This window comes from Protobothrops mucrosquamatus, unplaced genomic scaffold (assembly GCF_001527695.2).
Source record: "Protobothrops mucrosquamatus isolate PMUCROS unplaced genomic scaffold, P.Mucros_1.0 scaffold2534, whole genome shotgun sequence".
NCBI lineage: Eukaryota > Metazoa > Chordata > Lepidosauria > Squamata > Viperidae > Protobothrops > Protobothrops mucrosquamatus.
In genome coordinates this window covers 600-22,965 of record NW_015388595.1, presented here as the reverse complement: position 1 = coordinate 22,965, position 22,366 = coordinate 600, and the positions used below count along the sequence as shown (strand labels likewise).

The following is a 22,366-nucleotide window of genomic DNA, read 5'->3' as shown; positions in this document are numbered from 1 at the left end:
GGGGTGAAGGCAGCAGGCCAGGGGTTACTTATGGAATCTTCAGGATTCATCAACAGCCAGTGGAAGAAAAACTAAGCTGTGGAAGATGCATCTTTAGATATGTCAAGAACAGAATCTAATTAGTCCTGGTAGAACTAAACTTCTGATGGGCTACTGAATAAAAAAAACTGGAACAAAGCATGGATTTTTCACCAACTGCACACTGCTAAAACAAGCTCAAGGCTGTTAACCTTGATTGGTCTAGCTCAGGGATAGGCAACCTTGGCTTTTATGACTCGTGGACTTCAACTCCCAGAATTCCTGAGCTAGCATGGCTCAGCTTGGAAACCTCTCCTTTTCCCCTCAGCATGGCTGGCTCAGGAATTCTGGGAGTTGAAGTCCATGAGTCATGATGGGGCCATAGTTCCCCCATGCTGGCTCAGGAATTCTGGGAGTTGAAGTTCACGAGTCATAAAAGAGCCAAGGTTGCCTACCCCTGGCCTAGCTACAGCTGATGGGTTCCAAAGTGCAGGAAAGCCATGAAAAGCCTCAGAAATAAGGCTTATCCTCTTGTGGCGATGAAAAGACGGAATGACAAAAAATGTCCCCCGAGCTTCCATTTCTTTCCTTGTTGCAACAGATGCCCAAATGCTTCACATCAACATCCGGCGGGTCTTTCTGAAGAAAAAAACTCATCATATGTTCATTTGGAACACAAAAACGCAATGCCTTTTTTTTTTTTTATATCATTGGATGGATACTGGCTTTCAGTATTCCTAAGTGGGCAGATCCTGGAATTTAACGGTTGCACAGATACCTTCCCCATTTTGGTGTTAACCTCAAACGATGTGGAAAAAAAAGTATCATTTTAGGCATCTGGACCTGCCGCCAGTTTTTTTCAATAAAACCTTAAATTGGGCATGAATTAATATTTAGGGAGGCAGAAGAGGATACTAAAAAAGCTTTTAGGTCCTGTTGTTTTTTCCCAGTCAGTGGAAATTTTCTCCAGCTGCCAGCTTTTGGTACAGGCTGGAGAGTTGCTCCGGTTTAGGAATCTCAGCCCCGGGAGTAGGTGGGACTTCAAAATCTGAAGAGCCCTGGGAGTCAATTTGGACCTCTGGATTGAGCGTTTCCGACCTGCCTTCTGGTTTGGTCCTCTCATCTAATGGTTCATTTTCACCGGGAGCTGCTGTGCCCCAATATCTGACTTTGCATTCCAAGGGATCTGCAGAAGGTGCACCACGATCTAAAGGCTGGCTATTTGGCCAGCCCGTTTTCTTTGCAAGGCGATGAGGTACGTGGGTCGTCCTTCTTTCAGCTCCTCCCTTGGAAGGGCTAAACTCAAAGTTCCTTCGCTCTTGGGAGGAAACGAGGACGGTATCGGCTTGACTGTCCCATCCTTGGCTACCCTGTTCAGAGATATGGGTTGACTGAGAAGAATTTTGAGAAGAGATATGAGTTGAATCACTCAGATCGTCGTCGTCATCGTAGGGGCAAGGAGAATGCTGCTCGGTTGAGTCTCTGCATGGCTGGTGGTCCTCGTGGTCAGAGGTCTCTGGATCTTCTGAAGGACGTCTAAAAAAACTATCCCATTTTGGCACCTCCAAGTTAGCTTGCTGTTGGTCTTCATTGTGTTTCCCGGTTGAACCCACAAGGCTGTTGGGGTGCCTCAACGCTGCAATGGAGTCTGTCCTCAGTAATGGACTTTCTGGAAGAGCTGTCTCCTTCTCATGTTCTTCCTCCTCTTCCTCTTCCTCGTCCTCGCCATTAGATTCTTCACACTCCACAAAATCAACCTGTAAAGAGGTAGGTATCAGAGCGGCTTTACAACTGTTGTCTTCTTCATGATTTGGAGGAAGCGGCTTGCTCTCCGTGGGCCCAGTCTCTGGCAGTAATTTGGGAATCTTGTTCTTCGTGGGAATCCGTTCGGAATCGAAGAGATCCTCATCATCGCTCCCACCACCATCTGTCAAAACCAAAAACAAAAAGCAAATTAATCTTTTAAAAAAAATCCTTTTCAGGATTAATTCAGAACCTAATCTTGGTTGCTCAAAACCCTCATTCAGGCGTGCTAATTTTCTGCATGGGAGGAATTTTTGAGTTTGCAAGCTTTCAGCATTTAGCAGCTCAGGATTCTCCTGGATAGGGGGAACTGAATGGTTGGTCGCTAAAGTATTGGTGGGTCTTGCAGAGGGTCAGTTTCTCATTTAGCCTCTGCCACAGAAACTCATGAAGTGATTTGGGGCCAGTCATCATGTCAGCCCAACCCCATCCACACAGGGCTGTGTGTGTGGGGGGGAAACTGGAATAAGGTATATGGGAGAAAAAGTGGAGACAAAAATCAAATTAATAAAAGATTATGTCTAAAACCGTGTTTTTAAGATATGTGGACGTCAACTCCCAGAATTCCCTAGCCAGCACTACAGGGTAGGCAACCTTGGCTCTTTTATGATTCATGGACTTCAACTCCCAGAATTCCTGAGCCAGTATGGCTCAGCATGGAAACCTCTCCCTTTCCCCTCAGCATGGCTGACTCAGGAATTCTGGGAGTTGAAGTCCATGAGTCATAAAGGAGCCGAGGTTGCTTACCCCTGGGCTATCCTCTACTTACAATCACAATTGAGCCCCAAATCTATGTTGCTAAGCAAGACACTTTGTTAAGTGAGTTTTGCCCCATTTTGAGACTTTCTCGTCACAGTTATTAAGGAAATCACTGCAGTTGTGAAGTTAGTAACACGGTCGTGAAGTGAACCCTGCTTCCCCATTGACTTTGTCAGAAAGTCGCCAAAGGGGATCACGTGACTCAGGGACGCTGAAAACTGTCATAAATATGAGTCAGGTGCCAAACATCTGAATGTAAATCACGTGGCCACAGGGTTTCCACAACGGTCGTAAGTGTGAAAAAATGGTGGTAAGTCATTTTTTTCTGTGATATCGTAACTTCGAACAGTCACTAAACGAACTGTTGTAAGTCGAAGTCCACCTGTACATATAAAAAAAAATTAGGAAGGTGTCCTTTCATCTTACTGGTGTCCGGTAGCTCCGAGGCCCTCGGTCTCTTCAACACGCCGAGAGGTTTATATGTGGGCCCGTTATTTTGCCTGTACATTCTGCGGAAGGGCTTCAGGCTGAGGAGAGTTAAAAATGGCACAATATTAAAACATTGAAATAAAAGAAATTTTGGTTATTAATTTAAGATATTTGGAAATCAGTAGAAAATAAAAATATTATACTGTATTATTAATTTGTTGATGTAAATGGCAAGAACGTAAAGAGATAGGATGTGTATCCTGAACATCAGATTTCGTGAGGAATTGTGATAAAGGGAATTGGGGCCATTTATAATTTGGAAATGAACAATATTAAATGTTAAATTTAAATGTTAATGGTAAATCAAAATTGGGGGAAAGTCATTAGGCTATTGACTGTCAAAAAGATTGAGTGTTAATATAAATAAGATATATATATATAAACTAAACACTACTGAAAAAAATGGAAGAAAGTTGCTTCTATGTGATTATTAGAATAAAAATTGTGTTAATTCAAATATGAGACAATAAGAGGAAAAGAGAGGAAATATTTACTGTATTAGGTTGAGGTTTGTACCAATCATATTTGTATGTAATTGGATTATTGTAACTCAGTCGCCACGTTGCTTTTCGATTATGTAGTTGTAATTGTCAATAAAATTTATAATAAAAAAAATGGCACAGTTTTACAAAGTGAAAATCTTAAAGGGGACGGAAGGGGGAAAACACGAAATGTACTGAACTGGAAACAAATCACCTTGTCTTACTTAATTTTAGATAAATTTAATCAAATTTAGATTATATCTGAATACTCTGATTTTGGAGTCAAGCCATTTGGCTTGCAAAAACTACCCTTATCTGAAAAGATGGCAAGCCATTATCGAAGTATTTTCGATGCAACTATCCAATGAAAAGTTTAATGAAGGTCAGCTTGATGTGGATTCCAATACAGATAGTCCTCGACTTAACAATTGTTATGGAGCTTTCCCATCGCGGTTGCAATTTGTGATGGTCGTAAAATGACCGACCCAAGTTTTCTCTCTCTCTCTCTCTCTCTCTCTCTCTTTTTTTTTTTTTTTTGCAGGGGTCGATTAAGTGAACACAGCAGTCATAAACTGAACCAACACTTTTGTTGCTGTTTTGCAGTTTTGCTGAAAACGAGGTAAACACTAGTTTTCAGAAAAAGACATCATAAAATGCATAAAATGTGGCCCAGTTGCTGAGCACCCAAAATTTGATCAGGCAACTATTGGGGGGGGGGACCAATCATTTGAACTTCAAATTCGGGATCGTGAGTAGCTTCCCAGGGACGTCCGTTGTAATTTTGCACAGTCGCTAGCTGACCAGTTGTAAGTTGAACACTATTTGTATTATAGAGGGGGGGGGAAAGAACCCTTACTTTTCTTCAACTCGTTCCTTGTTTGATCCCAGTGGAATTACATTGGGGTGGACATTCACTGGGCAAACGTAGCTCAGGAAGTCTTGGATCTAGAACAGCGGATTGAAGAGAGAGAAAAAAGATGCATTGATAATATTTAATGCCTCGCCTTGATTTCTTGTATCGTGATTTACAACAGCTTGAGAAGCACAGCTAGACTTACAACAGATTGTTTAGCGGCCATTCAACGTTAGAACAGCACTGAAAAATGTGACTTATGACCGATGTCTGTGGAGATTCTCAGTCATCCAGGTCATGGTTGTCCCAAAGGTGCTTTTTCAGGAGGCAACTGGACTTTGTTTTTCCTTGAAGACGTTTCACTTCTCCTCCAAGAAGCTTCTTCAGCTCTTTCAGAACAAATTCAAAGCTGAAGAAGCTTCTTGGACGAGAAGCGAAACATCTTAAAAAAAACAAAAACCCCAAGACAATCCAGTTGCCTCCTGAAAAACCACCTTTGTGACTTATGATCATTTTTCACATTTATGACCTTTGTAGCATCCCCATTGTGGGAGATGAAAATATAGTCCCCTCCTCATATAACAAGATGAGGCGGGAACAATCCTGAGGTAGGCCCCACAGTAATGATTTAAAACAAAGCTTTAACACGAACTCTATTATTGTTTCACAATACGGACGTATTATTTGTAATCTGCTGAGCTTTGTGCAATATGAAGTTGCAAAGTAGGCAGTTCTGTGTATATTTAGAACATAAGGACTGGAACAGTAAGAAATAAGGAGCTGAAAGTAGCTGATGGATGCGGGTTCCAATGTACACGGGTGTATGTGGAAAGTTATGTTCAGCAGGTCAGTAAAAAGTCAGCAAAAGTCAGCGGATCATCTGCCTACAGCAGGGGTGTCAAACTCAATTTCATTGAGGGCCGCATCAGCATTGCGGTTGCCCTCGGGGGGGGCGGGTGGTTGTGGCCAGGGTGGGTTGGGCCTACTGGGTGGGCGTGGATGGAGTGGGCGTGGACTACTGGGTGGGAGTGGCCAATTCTACACCGTTCACGTCAAGAGTGCCTGTGGGGGCCTGGGCAGGAGTGGGACAGATCTGAGGGTCTCTGGCAGAAGGGGGTGGGACCGGGGCAAGTGCCAAGGCATGGTCCACTGGAGGAGCCTCACTGTTCCTCTCAGGCCATGTGGGGGGGCTTATGGAGCTAAGACTGAATGCGTTTCAGCATAGATGGCTACCACAAAATTGTACATTGGCTCTCAGCTGGCCTGGGCCAGGGCCAAGGCAGAGGGGGCTGTTCCCTCACAGCTTCCAGGATGGCTTCGTGGGCCACATGAAACCACTTCGCGGGCCGCATCCGGCCCCCGGGCCTTGTGTTTGACATGTCTGGCCTACAGTCTTAGAACGAGAAAGGGTATAAAGGGTGGGGACTGGACCTGACTGATTTGCATTGGCCTATAGCTGTCCTTTTGGAATCTGCTCTGCCATATGGTCCTCATTGCAATGGGTTATTAATGTAAATGCTGTTGTGTTATTATGCTTGCTATGTTCCAAATCATTAGCAAAACAAACCTCTGAATCTTAAAGTAAGAATGATTGTTTTGTGCTGCTGTCTCTCGTCTTTTTCACTGGGTTTTTCCACGACGCCATGGTCAGGGGATCAACATTCAGATGTTTGGCAACTGTTTCATATTTATGACCTTTGATACATCCCGGGGTCACATGATCCCCTTTTGTGACCTTCTGACAAACAAAATCAGTGAGGGAAGCCAGAATCCCGTAACAACTGGTTTACTAATTTATCAGCTGCAACGACTCACTTAAATGGGGCAAAACTCTTTTTAACAAATGTCCCACTTAACAACAGAAAGTTTGGGCTCAACTGCGGTCACAAACTGGCTACTTGTAATTCGCAGTGTGTCCACAACGATTTTTTCAGAAGGCGAGATGGGGATGCGCATAAATCAAATAAATAAAACCCTTGCCCATGGCAATTGTGTCGTACAGGGAATGTCATTTAACAAAACAAAACTGGAACCACGTACCTCGCTATAAGAAGAGTGAAATGAAAAGCAAGCTCTGTAGGAACTCGTTCCGGCTCTAAACACAAGGCATAAATTAAATTCATTTCCTCTGCTGTTTATCAAAACAAGATTAAAACAGCTTAAAAAACAAAAGCTGAAAACCATATGCCCACAAATCCGTTCTAAGGAATGAGAGAGTGCTCTTTGCAGCCATCTTGCTGAACCCCCTGTCCTTCTGAAGGAATTGTGGTGTCCCCTTGAGGACCATAATTGAACGCACATCTGGAAGACTAGAGAAGATACTTCTAAAACTTCCATCTTCTAACAGAATCTTAGTCAGTCTATGACATTCGGAAGTAAAAGGAATTTGATTCTGGATGAAAAACTGAGTGGTTCCTGGAGTTCTCTGAGCTTGTTTTCTTGCAGATGTTTCACTATCCTAACTAGGTAACATCATCAGTGCTAGTAAGGAGTGCTGTTGTCTGTCAGTTTATATTCTGGTGTCTTGTCTGGATGGGTGGGGGCGGTCTTAAGGATTCTTTGGTTGGGCTGTTTACTAATGGCTCTCCTAACAAGCTTCTAACAAGCTTCACCTTATAGATGTTCAAGGATCCTGCACTTCTAACATATATAATAATAGAGGGAGATCTATTTGATGATCTAAAAGCACTGATATGGAAGGCTAGTTGGCAAAGGAAGAAAGCCAGAATAAGGTTGAAGAAAATTGGGAGTTTGACTTATTAGAGGGGATTTCATATTATTAATTAGAGGGTTAAAGGGAGAAGTTGAGATAAGGGGAATTCTGGTCATTAGATTTAAAATACTTGGAAATTAGTTGAAAATAAGGACTTAATCTGTTTAATACTTAAAAATTAGACCTAAAAGAATAAAGAACATTATTATGAATATGTTTGATTTATTGATTAACCCAGGTAATATACATAATGGTTTTGATTTATTAAAGGGGATATTGTATTATTAATTAGATGATTTAATATGGTGGGAAATAGATAACTCTTAGGAAATAGAACAAGATTATATTCAAATAGATAAAATATGTGTTTTGGATATTAGATTTTGTTATGAATTGAGACAAGGGAAATCTTGGTTACCTAAGGCTTGAAAAATATAAATATCAAAGGTTAAATTGGAATATTGATGAGAAACTAAAACTTGGGTAAAAATTAATAACAGGATATGGATTGTTTATGAAGATTGAATATAATTAAGATATGTATAAGCTAAAAATTTATTGATAAATGCAATAATGATGTTTTTATTGAGGATATAATAAGAACTGTACTAGTTTGAATACGAGACAGTAAATGTTAAGGGAAAAAGAGAAAAAATATTTGATGTTGCAACTTGAGATTTGTACAAAAGATTTTGTTATCGAACTATGGATTAACCCAGTCACCACGTTGCTTTTTAAATACTTAAATGTAAAATTGGAAAAATAATAAAATATTATTTAAAAAAGAAGAAGATGCAAAGGATGAACCATAAAAAACATCCATCACTAGCCTGCACTTGGAATCTTTTAAATCTTTTTTCAGGGCAATTTTTATGCTTAGTATTCTCTAAAACTCCTAGACATCAGCACTCAGACAAGTGACGCATTCAAAAACAAATCCCCTTTTACATTCTGCCTTCTCCACAAATAGAAATTAAAAACCAGGTATATGTTGTAAAGAGCAGGATGAAACGAGAAAGAAAAACAGAAGCCCTTTTTACTTTGAATCAATTTAAATTACTAGAACCACCTCAACCGCACCCCAGAGTAGCGAAAGAAACAGCTGGAAATGAAGCGAAATTATTTCAACTAGACCAGGGGTGTCATAGCGAAACTGCACCCACCCCATTGCCAGCAATGGCAAAAAAGTTGTGATATGTTGCGACACGTCACATGACGTTGTGAGTTTGACACCCCTGAACTAGACCTTACTTAGGTTAACTAATAATAAAAGAAGTGCCAAATGAATGCTTCTTAGGTTGCTATGAAAAGTATCAACGAGAGAGAAATAGAGATAAAATGCTAATTTTGTGGGGTCCTTGTTGTTAGTTGCGAAGTTGTGTCCAACCCATCGCGACCCCATGGACAACGTTCCTCCAGGCCTTCCTGTCCTCTACCATCTTCTGGAGTCCATTTAAGCTCACGCCTCCTGCTTCAGTGACTCCATCCAGCCACCTCATTCTCTGTCGTCCCCTTCTTCTATTGCCATCCATCTTTCCCAGCATTAGGCTCTTCTCCAGTGAGTCCTTCCTTCTCATTAGGTGGCCAAAGTATTTGAGTTTCAACTTTAGGATCTCCTCTAGGACTGACCGGTTGATCGGCTTGCAACCCAGGGGACTCGCAGGAGTCTTCTCCAGCACCATAGTTCAAAGGCCTCAATTCTTTGGCGCTCAGCCTTTCTTATGGTCCAGCTTTCACAGCCATACCTTGCAACTGGGAAAACCATGGCCTTCACTATACATACTTTTGTTGGCAGGGTGATGTCCCTGCTTTTTAGTATGCTGTCTAGATTTGCCATAACTTTCCTCCCCAGGAGCAAGCGTCTTTTAAATTCTTGGCTGCAGTCCCCATCTGTGGTGGTCTTGGAGCCCAGGAAGATAAAATCTGTCATTACCTCCATTTCTTCCCCATCTATTTGCCAGGAAATAGGGGTCCTTGGTGCTCTCTAAATTGGTGGTTTTCTTCCAGGGATTTCATTACCCAACTAGGTAACATCATCAGGGCTACAAGGGAGTGGAGTTTGCACCAACTGTTCCCTAGTTGGGTAATGAGATGCCTGGAAGAAAACCACCTAACTCAAAAAGCACCAAGGATCTCAAAAGTTCAACCCTGAGCTGAAAATCTTCTAATGCTAATCTGAGGAAATTAAAACGTACCCTAACCCTCACCTCATGATCACCTTGCTTTTCCGTGTCCTTTCTCCAAACCACATGGTGGATGGCTTGACACTGATAACACGCAACTCATTTCCATTCTGAGACGTCATTCCACAAGGCAGCCGGTTTCCGCGGAACATTTCGTAATCCTAATGGACAGATAACACCCTATCAAATCGTGGCTAAAAGCCTATGGAGATTCTCAATCATCCAGGTCCTGGATGTCCCCCAAATGCTTTTTCCTTTGTATATATATTTTATTGGTTTTTAACAATCTCCAGTGCCTGGTACACAGCGTGTTGTCTGGGTTTACATTTTAAAGAGGAGAAGAAAAAAAGACAATGATAATCGATTAACATCAGTAACGATTAAATTTGATAATCCCATAATTGGTATATTAATTAATAATATATTTCTCTGATCTTCCCTTCTCCCATTTGTATTTTTCCTTCGTCAATCTTAAACAAAATGTAATTCTTAATATTTTCGGTATATGAATGATTAAATATAAACTTTTTTTATATTTATACAAATACTAATCTCTATGTATAACATTTTTTTTATCAGCTTATGTTATTCCTATAATCATCATCTCATTAGTTTGCCCTGCATCCAATTTTTGTGGTTTTTGTTTAAGCTTAACTTCCCTTTTATATTCAAAATGCTTTTTCCAGGCTTCCCTGTTTTTTGTCTTTGAAAATGTTTCACTTCTCATCTGAAGAAGTTTTTGAAGAAGCGAAACGTCTTCAAAGAAAAAAACAAAGTCCGATTGCCTTTTGAAAAAAAAAAAAGCACCTTTGGGATATTAGTACAATAATGGCCTAATAGCCATGATTAATGATTGGTTTTCATTTCATCATCACTAAATGTCTATGAAGATTCTCAGTCATCTAGGTCAGTGGTGGCGAACCTATGGCACGCGTGCCAGAGGCGGCACTCGGAGCCGTTGCCCCAGCCTTGCCTCCCACCATGATCCACTCACCAGCAGCCCCCCCTGGAGGAGAGTCGCCCCCGAGCGTGGCCCACGTGGAGCAGCGCAGTCAAGGACATGGCAGCCAGGCAGCATAGACAAGACTCTGCCCTGACGCCCCATTGCGCACAGTTGCGGGGCGTGGGCAGAGGGTGTGGCCAACATGGTGCTGCTGGGCTGCCTGGGTGATCTGCGGTGGACCCTGAAGGCGGTGAGTGGCCCTGCGGGCAGGTGGGGCAGGGGGCAGGGTGGGGGGCAGGGAAGGGGGGAGCAGGGGCGGGACTAGTTTTTGGGCACTCAGTCTCTAAAAGGTTCGCCATCACTGATCTAGGTCAGACACGTCAAACACAAGGCCCGGGGGCTGGATGCGGCCCGCGAAGTGGTTTCATGTGTCCCGCGAAGCCATCCTGGAAACAGTGAGGGAACGGCCCCCACTGCCTTGACCCTGGCCCAGGCCGGCCAGGAGCCAATGTACAATTTTGTAGTGGCCATCTATGCTGAAACGCATTCAGTCTTAGCTCCACAAGGCCGTCTGGAAACAGCGAGGAACCCGCCCCTGCCGCGTTGGCCCTGCCCCCTGGGTGCATGCTGGGGAGGTGTCACCCCTTTGTGAGGAATGAAAAAATGCACCATCGCCTGGAAGTGGCCAGCAAATGGCCCTGGCCTACTTCACATATCCGGCTTGATGGGCTCCGGGGGAGGGGTTTCGGCAGGCAGTAGGACACTCTCCTCACAGCGCCAAGAGGCTGAGCCCCCACAGGCACCCTTGAGCGAACGATGTAGAGCTAGCCATGCCCACCCAGTAGACCGCACCCATCCTGGCCACACCTACCCGGCCTCCCGAGGGCAACCACAATGCTGATGCGGCCCTCAATGAAATTGAGTTTGACACCCCTGATCTAGGTCATAGTTATCCCAAAGTGCTGTTTTCACGAGGCAACTGGACTTTCTTGTTTTGCTCGGAAGACGTTTCGCTTCTTATCCAAGAAGCTTCTCCAGTTCTTTGAAGCGGAAACATCTTCCAAGAAAAACAAGGAAGTCCAGTTGCCTCGTGAAAAAAGCCCCTTTGGGATTTTTTCTACCAGAAGGACCACTTTAGTAAATTAACAGGGAGAAACTCTCATTCTTTTTAAAAAAGATACATACCCTGGGATGGCGACACGCGTGAATCTGAGTATGCCGATTTGTGGTGACATGGTAGAGGATTTCTGGCATGTGTTTAAACATGTCCAACTTGTTCACGTGCACCTAGGCCAAGAGGTTCATAAAAAGGTCCTTTAGACAACTCAGAAGAGAGACAAGGGAGAAACTTTGCAGTCCTTTTTCAGCAAATTACTGTCATGGTTCCGACAGATGAAACTCTTCGAAGAACTTCGAGGCATTGTTTACCTTAAAGAATCTTTATTCGAGTAGCATAACATCGGCACTTACATAGTCAAAGCCAAAATCTGAATTCCCCTCCCCTGAGCACATAGTATCAAAGCACAATTCCCTCCTCTAATTTACAGTCATAAATCACATTCTCCAATTAGTTTGAAATGCAGGCTTTCCCTCCAGTTCTCTAACCCACCAATTCTTATCATCTCTTATTTTAATAACCTTGGTTCACACACTAGTTACAGTATTGTTATGTCTAACTAAACTCCCATGCACATTCCTCCTCCTCCCCCCAGTATCATCTAATTCTAACTCTAATTCTAAGAGTAAAACACAAGAAGGAAAATGGCTGCAACTCCATATGTTGTCAAAGCAAAAACATCCGATGTTAGCAGCGTTGACAATTACTTGAAGAGAATTTCTCAGTTCCTCCTCTGAGTTGCTGGAGAATGTAGAATGTAATGTAGAACTCAAAGGCAGGTTACTGAATCAGCCATAACTTTGTTTTCATCCCCTGGACTCAAACCTCCCCCCCCTGCAACTTGTCTTTGACATGCAAGTGATCGAGACCAATCTGTAACCTAAAGCTTGTCGTTGCAAAACAAAGCTTGATGCCCTCTGAGCTTGGTTGTTTTCTTGCAGAGGTTTAATTACCCAAATAAGGAACATCATCAGTGCTACAGCCTCTGGGTAAATGAAGGCCCTGCAAGAAAACCACCCACCTCAGAGAGCACCAAAGATCCCTCAGTTCAAACCCAAGCTACAAATATTCTCTTCTATTGGTAAAATATTGTCAACTTGAACAGAAAACACCCAGGAAGCATGTCTTAAAAATCAACTGCTAAGAAAAAAAATATCTTGAAATAGCACTGCTATGTTCATATTCTACATGAGAATTTCAAGACTGCCTCTGACTGATCATACAGGACAGTGTTTCCAAACCTTGGCAACTGTTGTGAGTCGGTGCCAGCCAGTGGACCTGGAAGCTGAGTCCGGGGAATCAGAGGAGGGGCCTGGAGAGCCATCAGAGTCGGAGAAAGGCTCTGATGAGCTCCAGGACTTACAATCTGATGAAGAGCCTGGCCCCTCCAATCGTGCTCAGGCTGAGACTCAGCTGTGCGGGGAAGCTGAGTCAGACTCTGAGGACTCACAGCTGGAAGACTTCATAGACGCTCGCAAAGGCAGGCAACAAGAGTAGGACAGAGGGAGGCAATGGGGCGGCTCCAAGGGGGGAGGAGAAGGCACTGAGAAGCCACGCCTTGGGGCTGTTTAATAAAAAGGGAAGGTGTGGGCCGTGCTGGTTGATGAAGGCAACCGTTGCAAAATACTTCATGGGATCATGTTCTGTTGGTATTGCCGGTGACTAATTCCCTGTTTTGCATTCTGTTTCGTGTGGACAATTTCCTCCATTTGGACTGTGTTTTGTTGCTTTTGTTTTTGGACCATTTGGCAGGTTTGTTACCAATATTAAAAGGGGTTTTGTTTTCTTCTGAGTCTCCAGCCTATTTCTCAAAAGCGGTTTTGTCCTTGTGCATTTAACAAGGACGGCCATAGGCTGGGACAGAACAGCAACTTTAAACCAAGAGCCGGGGTGGCGTAGCAATTAGAATGCAGCATTGCACTGCCTCACTGCTAGGAGTTCGATCCTGGCCAGCTCAAGCCTTCCATCCTTCCCAGGTCGGTAAAATGAGGACCCAGATTGTTGGGAGGGGGGGCAATATGCTGACTCTATAAACCTCCCAGAGAGTGCTGTAAGGCACTATGAAGCAGAATATAAGTCCAAGGGCTATTGCTATTAAGATGTGTGGACTTCCCCCAGGGCTAGCTGAGGAATTCTGGGAGTTGAAGTCTACACGTTTCCTGTTCAGAAAAGAATCACCTAGGGAGGTGGTCTTACCTTCATCCCAAGCTCTTCGCTGAGATTTGTGAATAAATACTCATATCCATAAGCTGCTTTGCAGTTCAGCCACACCACGTGATAGGGGCTCTGGACCACCCAGCTTCGCACTAATTCCATCATCCCTTTCATGCATTCTTCCTGATATGAAAAAGAGTACATAGGATGGTTTTAACTTAAATGCAATGTTACTACACTCTTGAGTTAAATTCTTTTTTTTCCTCCTTGAATGAATGCAGATCAGCATCACATGCCTGCTTCTCAATATGATTTCACTTTACTACAATCGTAAGTAAAATCTCCTTTGAAATAAGCTTGGTGTCTAAGTAACTGTAAAAACTTCCTGTCATGCCTCAGTCGAGGTGTCTGTGGCTTCAGAGGAATGTGGGGAAGAGCAGGCCGAGGCAGGCCAGGGCCCTTCAGGATTGGGACAGGATGAACAGGAGAGACAAAGTTCAGGCGATGACCACCTGATCCTAGAGCACGGAGAGTGGAGAGAAGAAGGGAACAACACAGGCAGGCTCAGCTACTCGGGAGGAGAGCGTCCCGCCCTTCTCCACAAGGAACACCTGGAGACTGAGACTTAAGGAGATGCTGTGGGGAGAGGCATTTGTCGGGAACAAACGCTGATTCCTTGGAGTATTGTGTGTTGTTGCTGATCTCTTATTCTGTGTTGTGATTTCTGCTTGGAAACCCGGAAACCCTGACCATTGGACTGACTGACAACATTGTTTGGATGTATGTGTCATCCTTTGTTATCTCCATGGCCTTGAGTAAATTACTCTTCTAATCAGACTGTGTGTGAAACTACTTGCAGCCAGAGGCGGCTGAAGGTGTGTGTCTTCCTTTATTTTGAGGCTTTCCAGAAACATGGGAGCATTTGGAGAAAACCTGGAGCAATTAAAGGGCAGTTTGAACTGCCAGCTGACTGCATTGCCTCTGTGCTGTGCCCTGGGTCATCACACTTCCTTTTAAAGTCGGCAAAACCAATCTGGTATCTATTCGGAGATTCCCAGATAATTAATAAGGAATAAGAAGTATGGACAAGATGCAGGCTCCATCATCTAGAATAAAGCAAAATTTAGCTATAATCGTAATTCAGAGACTTTACAATGTTCGGCAATCTAAAACAGAATAAGCCTGAATTAATTACGTTGCATTGGAAAAGGCCTAAATTGGCTAGATGGCTGCCTGAATCATTAATTTGTATAGATGGAACTGAATGTAAGAATTGCCAGGAGTTTCAAGTGGAATTATGGCAATCAGCAGCATGGCAAGCAAAATTACACCACAAATAGGAAGGCAGATGAAACATTATTGCTATCCATGTTGGTTAGAACAAAATGGGCTGGTGTAATGTATTTCATAAGCTTAATACATTTATGCTTCAAGGTATACCTACTTTTGATCATCATTAATAACTGGTAGAATGTATTAATTTACATATTTTAATTACATATACATAATGTTATCTTTTCACGCTACTCACCCGGCTTGGTATTTGATAATATTTGGGATCAAAGAATGTGGTGTCTAAATAGACACTCTGGATGTCTTTCACTCTGAAAAGAGAATGGCACAGAATCAGTACAGTAGTCCTTGACTTACGACCACTGTTAGGACTGGAACTTCAATCGCTAAGCAAGGCAGTTGAGTTCTGCCAGATCTTATGACTATTTTTGCCCCTGTTGTTAAGTGAATCACACTGTCATTAAACAAATCTGGCTTTCCCCATTGGCTTTGCTTGCTGGAAGCCAGCTAAGAAGGCTGCAAATGGTATTGTTGAAAGAAAGATCTTCATCAGGGTCCAGTCCAAGCTGGGAATAAATAAAATGGAGACTGCTTTAGAAAGAAGGTTGGAGTTTATTGAAGAGGAGAGCCAGACAGAAAGATGGCTCTGGAAAAACTGACCACATGTAGTAGAGAATGGGTTTTTATACCTTCTTGGGCTTTTGTTTGGAGTTGTTCCTGTGGCATGAACTTTGACCTGTCTGAGTCTGCCTTTCTGGTATTCTGATGGTGGTGGGTTAATCCTATTATGTCCCAAAGGTCATATCCTGCTTCCCTGTGGCTGTGGCTGATGACTGTTGGATTTTTTTTGGTATGAGGGATTGTTGATTCTAAGGATCTTTGTCTTTCTAATCCCAGCTTCCCGACTCCAATCTTTCTGACAAGATTATCACATCTGCATTTCTCCAGACCTGGTTTCTGTTTGGGGCAGAGAGATTGGGGGGAGGTGGGTTTCTGCCTTTAAAATCCTTTGGGGAAATATATTCTGCCTTTTTAATATTTCCCAAAATATTATTTCTTTCTCTGGATTCTTCCCACAGTATTACCTGCATCCGAATTTTGATCATGGGAATGCTGGTAGTAATTGTGAGGACTGGTCGTAAGTCACTTTCCCCAGTGCTGTTGTGACTCTGAAAGGTCGCTAAATGAATGGTTGCGCTCTAGGTAGGCAACCTTGGCTCTTTTATGACTGGTGGACTTCAACTCCCAGAATTCCTGAGCCAGCATGGCTCAGCTTGGAAACCTCTCCCTTTCCCCTCAGCGTGGCTGGCTCAGGAATTCTGGGAGTTGAAGTCCACGAGTCATAAAAGAGCCAAAGTTACCTACCCCTGCTCTAGGACTATCCATCTTGCATCGGGCATAATTATGTCAGCTACACATTAATTCATAAGGTTTATGCCAGGATCTGGGATATTATATTTGCTTTTACAAAGTCATTTAATTTCTCAAGAAGGAAAAGCAGGACATAAATTCATTTTCGAGCTTCTCTTGGCTGAGAATCGGAAGCCACGTGGACGCTGGTTCAAGGACCCAGATTGTTAGTAGGTAATTTTTTTGCAAAAGCTGGGAAAGCCATTGAGAAAGAATTCTGCTACAAAATGCAAGCCCAGTTGACAGGAAAATCAACGGTCCATTCTCGCACACCTTTCTCCCACCTGCACGATGCAACAGGTTGCAAACCTCAGCATGCTGGTGGATAGGAGGGACAGTTGCCATTTATCCCTTGTTACTGGGACAGACTAGATAAGACAGATAAGCTTTATTGCCACTTTTCTGTGTACACAATGGCACACGTTAAAATGAAATTCCAGCAACTCGGGTCTTTGCTTTTGACCTAGTCGGAACTGACCCTCTCTGGCTTATTATAGACTGTGACTGAGTTTGCAGGGAGTGGCATATGGATCCCTCAGCTCTGAAAATTCAGCAACTCCTCTGCCAATCAATCAATCAATCAATCAATCAATCAACAGTAAGTGCAGAGAAAGCACAGAGGTGGATCACGCAAGCATACATAAGAGGCTTTGGGTTTCTCATTTCATAGGACTGGTGAGGGGTAGCATCCTCAAAGCATCTTTCACCAACTAAGTTCAAGACATGCTAAAGAGCTGAGATCATTCCTCCATATTGCCCCCATGCATGTTACCGAGGACACAAAATAGGGACAATATCCACCTTTTCTTCATAGGCCTAATACGGGTGTTCCACGGTGAAGAGCCAGGGGTGCTTGCCTCACCTGCTTCCTGAATGCAAAAGTTCCATTCGGGCCACTTCTCCTCTCGCGAGTCGGAAATCCCCCGTGTACAGTACAGTCCCATTTTCCCCTTGGAAGAGAAACCTGGTTGAAAACATATTCATTGGTTATTCATATCCACATATGCTGCTAAACAACCCACTCCCTGTTGAGTCTGTCCACTTTAGAATGAGCATGGTGGCAGCCATCTTTTTCCTTCTCATTTCTATTCCTAGTTGCCACATAGCACGGAGGGAGCGGGTTAGCCAGATGTTGTGCTAGCTAGACAAAGCAGACTTTTTATCTCGGAGTTTCTTTCATGGGAACCAAGGTCATCGGCTGCTCCTGAGACCGCAGGGTGGGCGTTTCATGAAAAGCCCAACTGGCTGAGTGGGGATACGGAGTTGCTTGCATAGCTTTGGGGGTGGGATTTCTTAATAATAATAATAATAATAATAATAATAATAATAATAATAATAATAATAATAATAATAATAATAATAATATTAATTAATATTAATTAATAATATCAATTAATATCAATATCGATAATAATAATGATGATGATAATGATGATAATAATAATAATAAAGTTGGAAGGGACCTTGGAGATCTTCTAGTCCAACCCCCTGCTCAGGCAGGAAACCGTATACCATTTCAGACAAATGGCTGTCCAGTCTCTTCTTAAAAGCTTCCAGTGTTGGAGCATTCACCGCTTGTGGAGGCAGGTCGTTCCACTGATTAATTGTCCTAACTGTCAGGAAGTTTATCCTTAGTTCTAGGTTGCTTCTCTCCTTGATTAGTTTCCATCCGTTGCTTCTTGTCCTGCCTTCAGGTGCCTTGGAGAATAGCTTGACTCCCTCTTCTTTGGGGCAGCCCCTGAGATATTGGAACACTGCTATCATGTCCCCCCTCGTCCTTCTCTTCATTAAACTAGACATACCCAATTCCAGCAGCCGTTCCTTATGTGCTTTAGCCTCCAGTCCCCTAATCATCTTTGTTGCTCTTCTCTGTACTCTTTCTAGTGTCTCTACATCTTTTTTACATCGTGGTGACCAAAACTGGATACAGTATTCCAAGTGTGGCCTTACCAAGGCATTGTAAAGAGGTATTAACAATTCACGTGATCTTGATTCTATCCCTGTGTTACTGCAACCTAGCACTTTGTTGGCTTTTTTGGCAGTTGCAGCACACTGCTGGCTCACATTTAAGTGATTGTCCACTGGGACTCCAAGATCCCTCTCACAGTTACTACTATTGAGCAAGGTACCACCTGTACCCAATACTTTGTATTGGGGAATTGTTATGCATCTCTTCAGACTTGGTTCCACTTTTGAAGTACCAATACTCTGTATCAATAAACATGTTCTTTGAGGAATTTGCAAGCCTTGGAGTTCTGCTTTACTTGTCTCTGTCGATTGGAACCATGACAGAGTCATTGTTTCAGAGACATTTCCTTACCTAAGCAAAGAAACAGAATGACCGAGGGTGGGCCAAAAGCAGTAAGAGCAGGACAACTTCTGATTTCCTGCTGTGTTCCCCATTGCATTTCCTTGTGGGAAGCTGGTAGGGAGTGTCAGAAATTCCTCTCTTCCTCCCTCCCTCCCTCCCTCTCCCTAATGGGGATGAATTAGACTAATTACACTTGGATCCTCATGAAATGTAAAAGAATTGTGGCAAAAGTAAACAAAATACAGATTTCCTCCATTGCTGTTAATTGTTTGATAGGAGAACAAAATGCATACATAACTGATCCTGGACAATGGCCAGCAGGCAGAAGTGTGACCTCTATATCTTCTTTCTGGAAGGAAAAGATGAAAAAAGAGCTTCAAATTTTATTAGATAACAGGAAGGTGGAAAACAACATGGAAAACTCTCAATTTTTATACTAGTATCTGGTCTCCCAATTATCGGTCACAGTTAATAAAAAATACCTGCTTAGAATTGTTTGCCCGTTTGTCGAGTGTGCAAAACAATTTGAGCTCAAAGTCTTCCAGACCTCCCCTTCTGATCTTATCAGAATTGTTCCACACTTTACAAATCATAATGTGACCTCTGAATTGGGTGTTTTTTTTGATAGATTTCTTCTGTTAATGGTGAGAACAGTCGTAAGAATAAGCAAAGAAGCAATTTTGTCCTCTCTTGTATTTAAGATTTTCAACTGAATGGCTAGAAAAGGAATTATGGGTAGCCCCCAACTTACGATCGGTTTCTTGGCAATCAAAGTTATGACCAACATACAAAAGGAGACTTAAGACCTGGATTTCAATGGTTCCCCCCCACCTCCACCCCATCCCTTTGGGTGCTCAACAACGTGGCTGCATTTATGACTGTTTTCAATCCTGCATCATGTTATTGCGTTTTACAATGGGTTAGGCTAGGAGTAAGCAACCTTGGCTCTTTTATGACTCGTGGACTTCAACTCCCAGAATTCCTAAGCCAGCATGGCTCAGCTTGGAAACTCTCCCTTTCCCCTCAGCATGGCTAGCTCAGGAATTCTGGGAATTGAAGTCCACGAGTCATAAAAGAGCCAAGGTTACCTACCCCTGGGTTAGGCAAAAACCAGCAGTTGCTTATGGTTTTCAGCAAAATCATGCCTATATTGAAGCATGACTGGTTTAATGACTGCGGTGTTCATCTTACAACTGCTATATTCACTTAACTGCTGCAGAAAACATTGTAAAATCAGGTCAGTCCCATTGTCAGGCTGCCTTATGGTTGGTAACTCGGGGACTACTTTTAAAAATAAATAATATCCCCCCAAAATGACAGTCCATGGAGTTTTGCAAGAATTGAGGGTTAGAAAGCTTTAAACACAGGCACACGTCTCGATCAAAAAGATAAAGCATTGAGCTTCAACTGAGCATCCCACCTCGCCTGATGCTTCCTCAATGAGAGAAATTTGCGTCGGTGTTTCAACTTCCAAGGTGACCTAAATCATAGAAACCACAATAGACAGATCAACGCTGAGAAAAGAGATATATTTATGACACTCCTAGTGTGGGAATATTTATAACAGAAAGATGTAGGGGGAACTAGAGTTTCTTATTGCCTTTGTAGCATTTATAGGTAATAAACACGTACAAGAAACAGGTAACTTACAATGTAATTTTCCCAGAATGTGTATCGTGGGCTGGACAGTAGCAATTCTTTTGTCACGGGGGAGCAATACAGACGGAGTTTCAAGCTTGTAAGATAAAACAAAACATACCATGTAATGTGCTGTATATTTCAATTTTGGGAGCTGAAGTCCACACATCTTAAAGTTGCCAAGGTTGAGAACAATAGGATACAATAATGGGAGATAGCACCATTTCCAGCTTCTGAACAATTCAGAAGAACTGCATAGATGAGGAAGAGAGAATTCTATCTTCTTAAAGCATTCCGATCTCTTAACCAAGCTATTTATTTCACAAGATATGCAAGCCAACATAGCAATAGCACTTAGACCTATATACCACTTCACAGTGGTATAGTCCTCTCTAAGCAGTTTATAGAGTCGGCATATTGCCCCCAACAATCTTGGTCCTCATTTTACCAACCTCGGAAGGATGGAAGGCTGAGTCAACCTTGAGCCGGTCAGGATCGAACTGCTGGCAATCAGCAGAATTAGTCTGCAGTATTGCATTCTAACCACTGCGCCACCACAGTTCTCATATCCTTTACAACTGCATGGGAAATTTGATAATTGCGTGTAATTGCTAAGTACAGGTAGTCCTTAACTTACAACAGTTCATTTAGTGACTGTTCGAAGTTACAGCAGTACTGAAAAAAGGGACCTATGATCGCTTTTCATACGACCATTTCACCATTCCCATGGTCGTGTAATCAAAATTCAGACACTTGGCAACTGACTCATATTTATGACGGTTACAGTGTCCCGGGGTTATGTGATCCGCTTTTGCGACCTACCGACAAGCAAAGTAAATGGGAAGGCGAGATTCATTTAACAACCATGTTACTAACTTAACATCTGCAGCGATTCACTTGTGGCAGGAAAAAGTTGTAAAATGGGGCAAAACTCACTTAACAAGTGTCTCATTTGGCAACAGAAATTTTGGACTCAATTGTGGTCAAAAGTCAAGGAATACCTGTATGTCAAATTCTGTAACGCAGGCCTGCAAGGATCTTCTCTGATTACTTTTTATTTCACTTAATATCCCTTCTTGGTCTCCACTGCATTTAAAGTTTCAACAACCCCAGTCAAATGCAACGTTTCAAATCAACTCTAAATGTTATTAGCACTTCTGGAGAAAGATTTTTCCACAAGGAAAAAAACGTAAAGAAAGATGACAGGGCCAAAAAACAATATTGTAATTGTTCTGGATCGTATAACTCTATGTAACCCTAACTAGAGAGCATGTATCTGTATGTTAGAATATCTGGCATTTATTGGGTTAAGTGCTGTCTCCTTAAGAGATGGCTTATGGGAAATGTAGTTTTAGCTAGTCAGTCAACCCATGTTAATGGGTCAGTGGGAGGAGTTTCTATAGGGCATTGGGAGACTTCCTGGACACAAGCCAGATTGGAATGTCTTTGTCTAAAGAGAAGCATGGGCCATCGGATGTCACCCGATGACCCTGTTCCGCTATAAAGATGGTATGGAGAGAGCATCATTTTTTCACCTATGGGAATGAACAGAGATGTATTTTCCAGAAGTAACAACCAGCATCAATGCAGGTAATCTCTCTGAATAAATATGTTTTTGTTATGAAATTATTCCTATTGAGTTTATCTATCTGATCTGATTTATAAGGCGTTTTAACTCAGGATCAGAATAGTGAAAGAATGATGCTATCCAGAAAAGTAATATTCTTTTCAAAGAAATTTGAAAAGAGGCGATTGCAATTGGATGCTCCTGTCAGATGCTTCTAAGTCTGTTATTCTAGCAAAATTTAACAGAAGCAGTTCATGTACCTGCATGCCAGCCGTCTTTTCATGGAAGGGGCTCTCAAGCCTTTCATGTGATCTAAATAAACAAACCAACGTGATATGAATTAAAATAATCTCCGTACAAATCATTAGAAAACTAACACATTAAATACATCAACATGTTCCACAAGTTTTCCCCACTTGGAAGATATCGATACCAGATTGAAAAGCAGGGATCAGCCTCTGCTGGGTCTTTAGCAGCCTGTATGTACATTTTGCTTAAAAAAATAATCAAAAAAAGCATCTTCCAAATTCAACTCCACTGCTGGGGATTTGTGGCAACAAGACACAAATAGACCCAATTAGAGTGGATATTCAGCTTCAAAGGCAGAGGTGACTTCACACTAATGGTTTACTT

General features: G+C 42.5%; 1 protein-coding gene across 1 annotated transcript; it reads right to left on the bottom strand.

Annotated features, from left to right (window-relative positions):
• Positions 1–935: 935 nt before the first annotated feature.
• On the bottom strand, positions 936–22,045 carry DCLRE1C (DNA cross-link repair 1C; the record flags this gene model as incomplete). Its single annotated transcript, XM_015825181.1, has 13 exons — positions 936–1,945; positions 3,007–3,107; positions 4,408–4,496; positions 6,445–6,499; positions 9,325–9,461; positions 11,429–11,530; positions 13,557–13,697; positions 15,046–15,118; positions 17,080–17,181; positions 18,822–18,877; positions 19,949–20,008; positions 20,179–20,263; positions 21,994–22,045. Coding segments are annotated over 13 exons (2,030 nt in total), but the record flags the coding sequence as incomplete, so codon positions are not given.
• Positions 22,046–22,366: the final 321 nt, after the last annotated feature.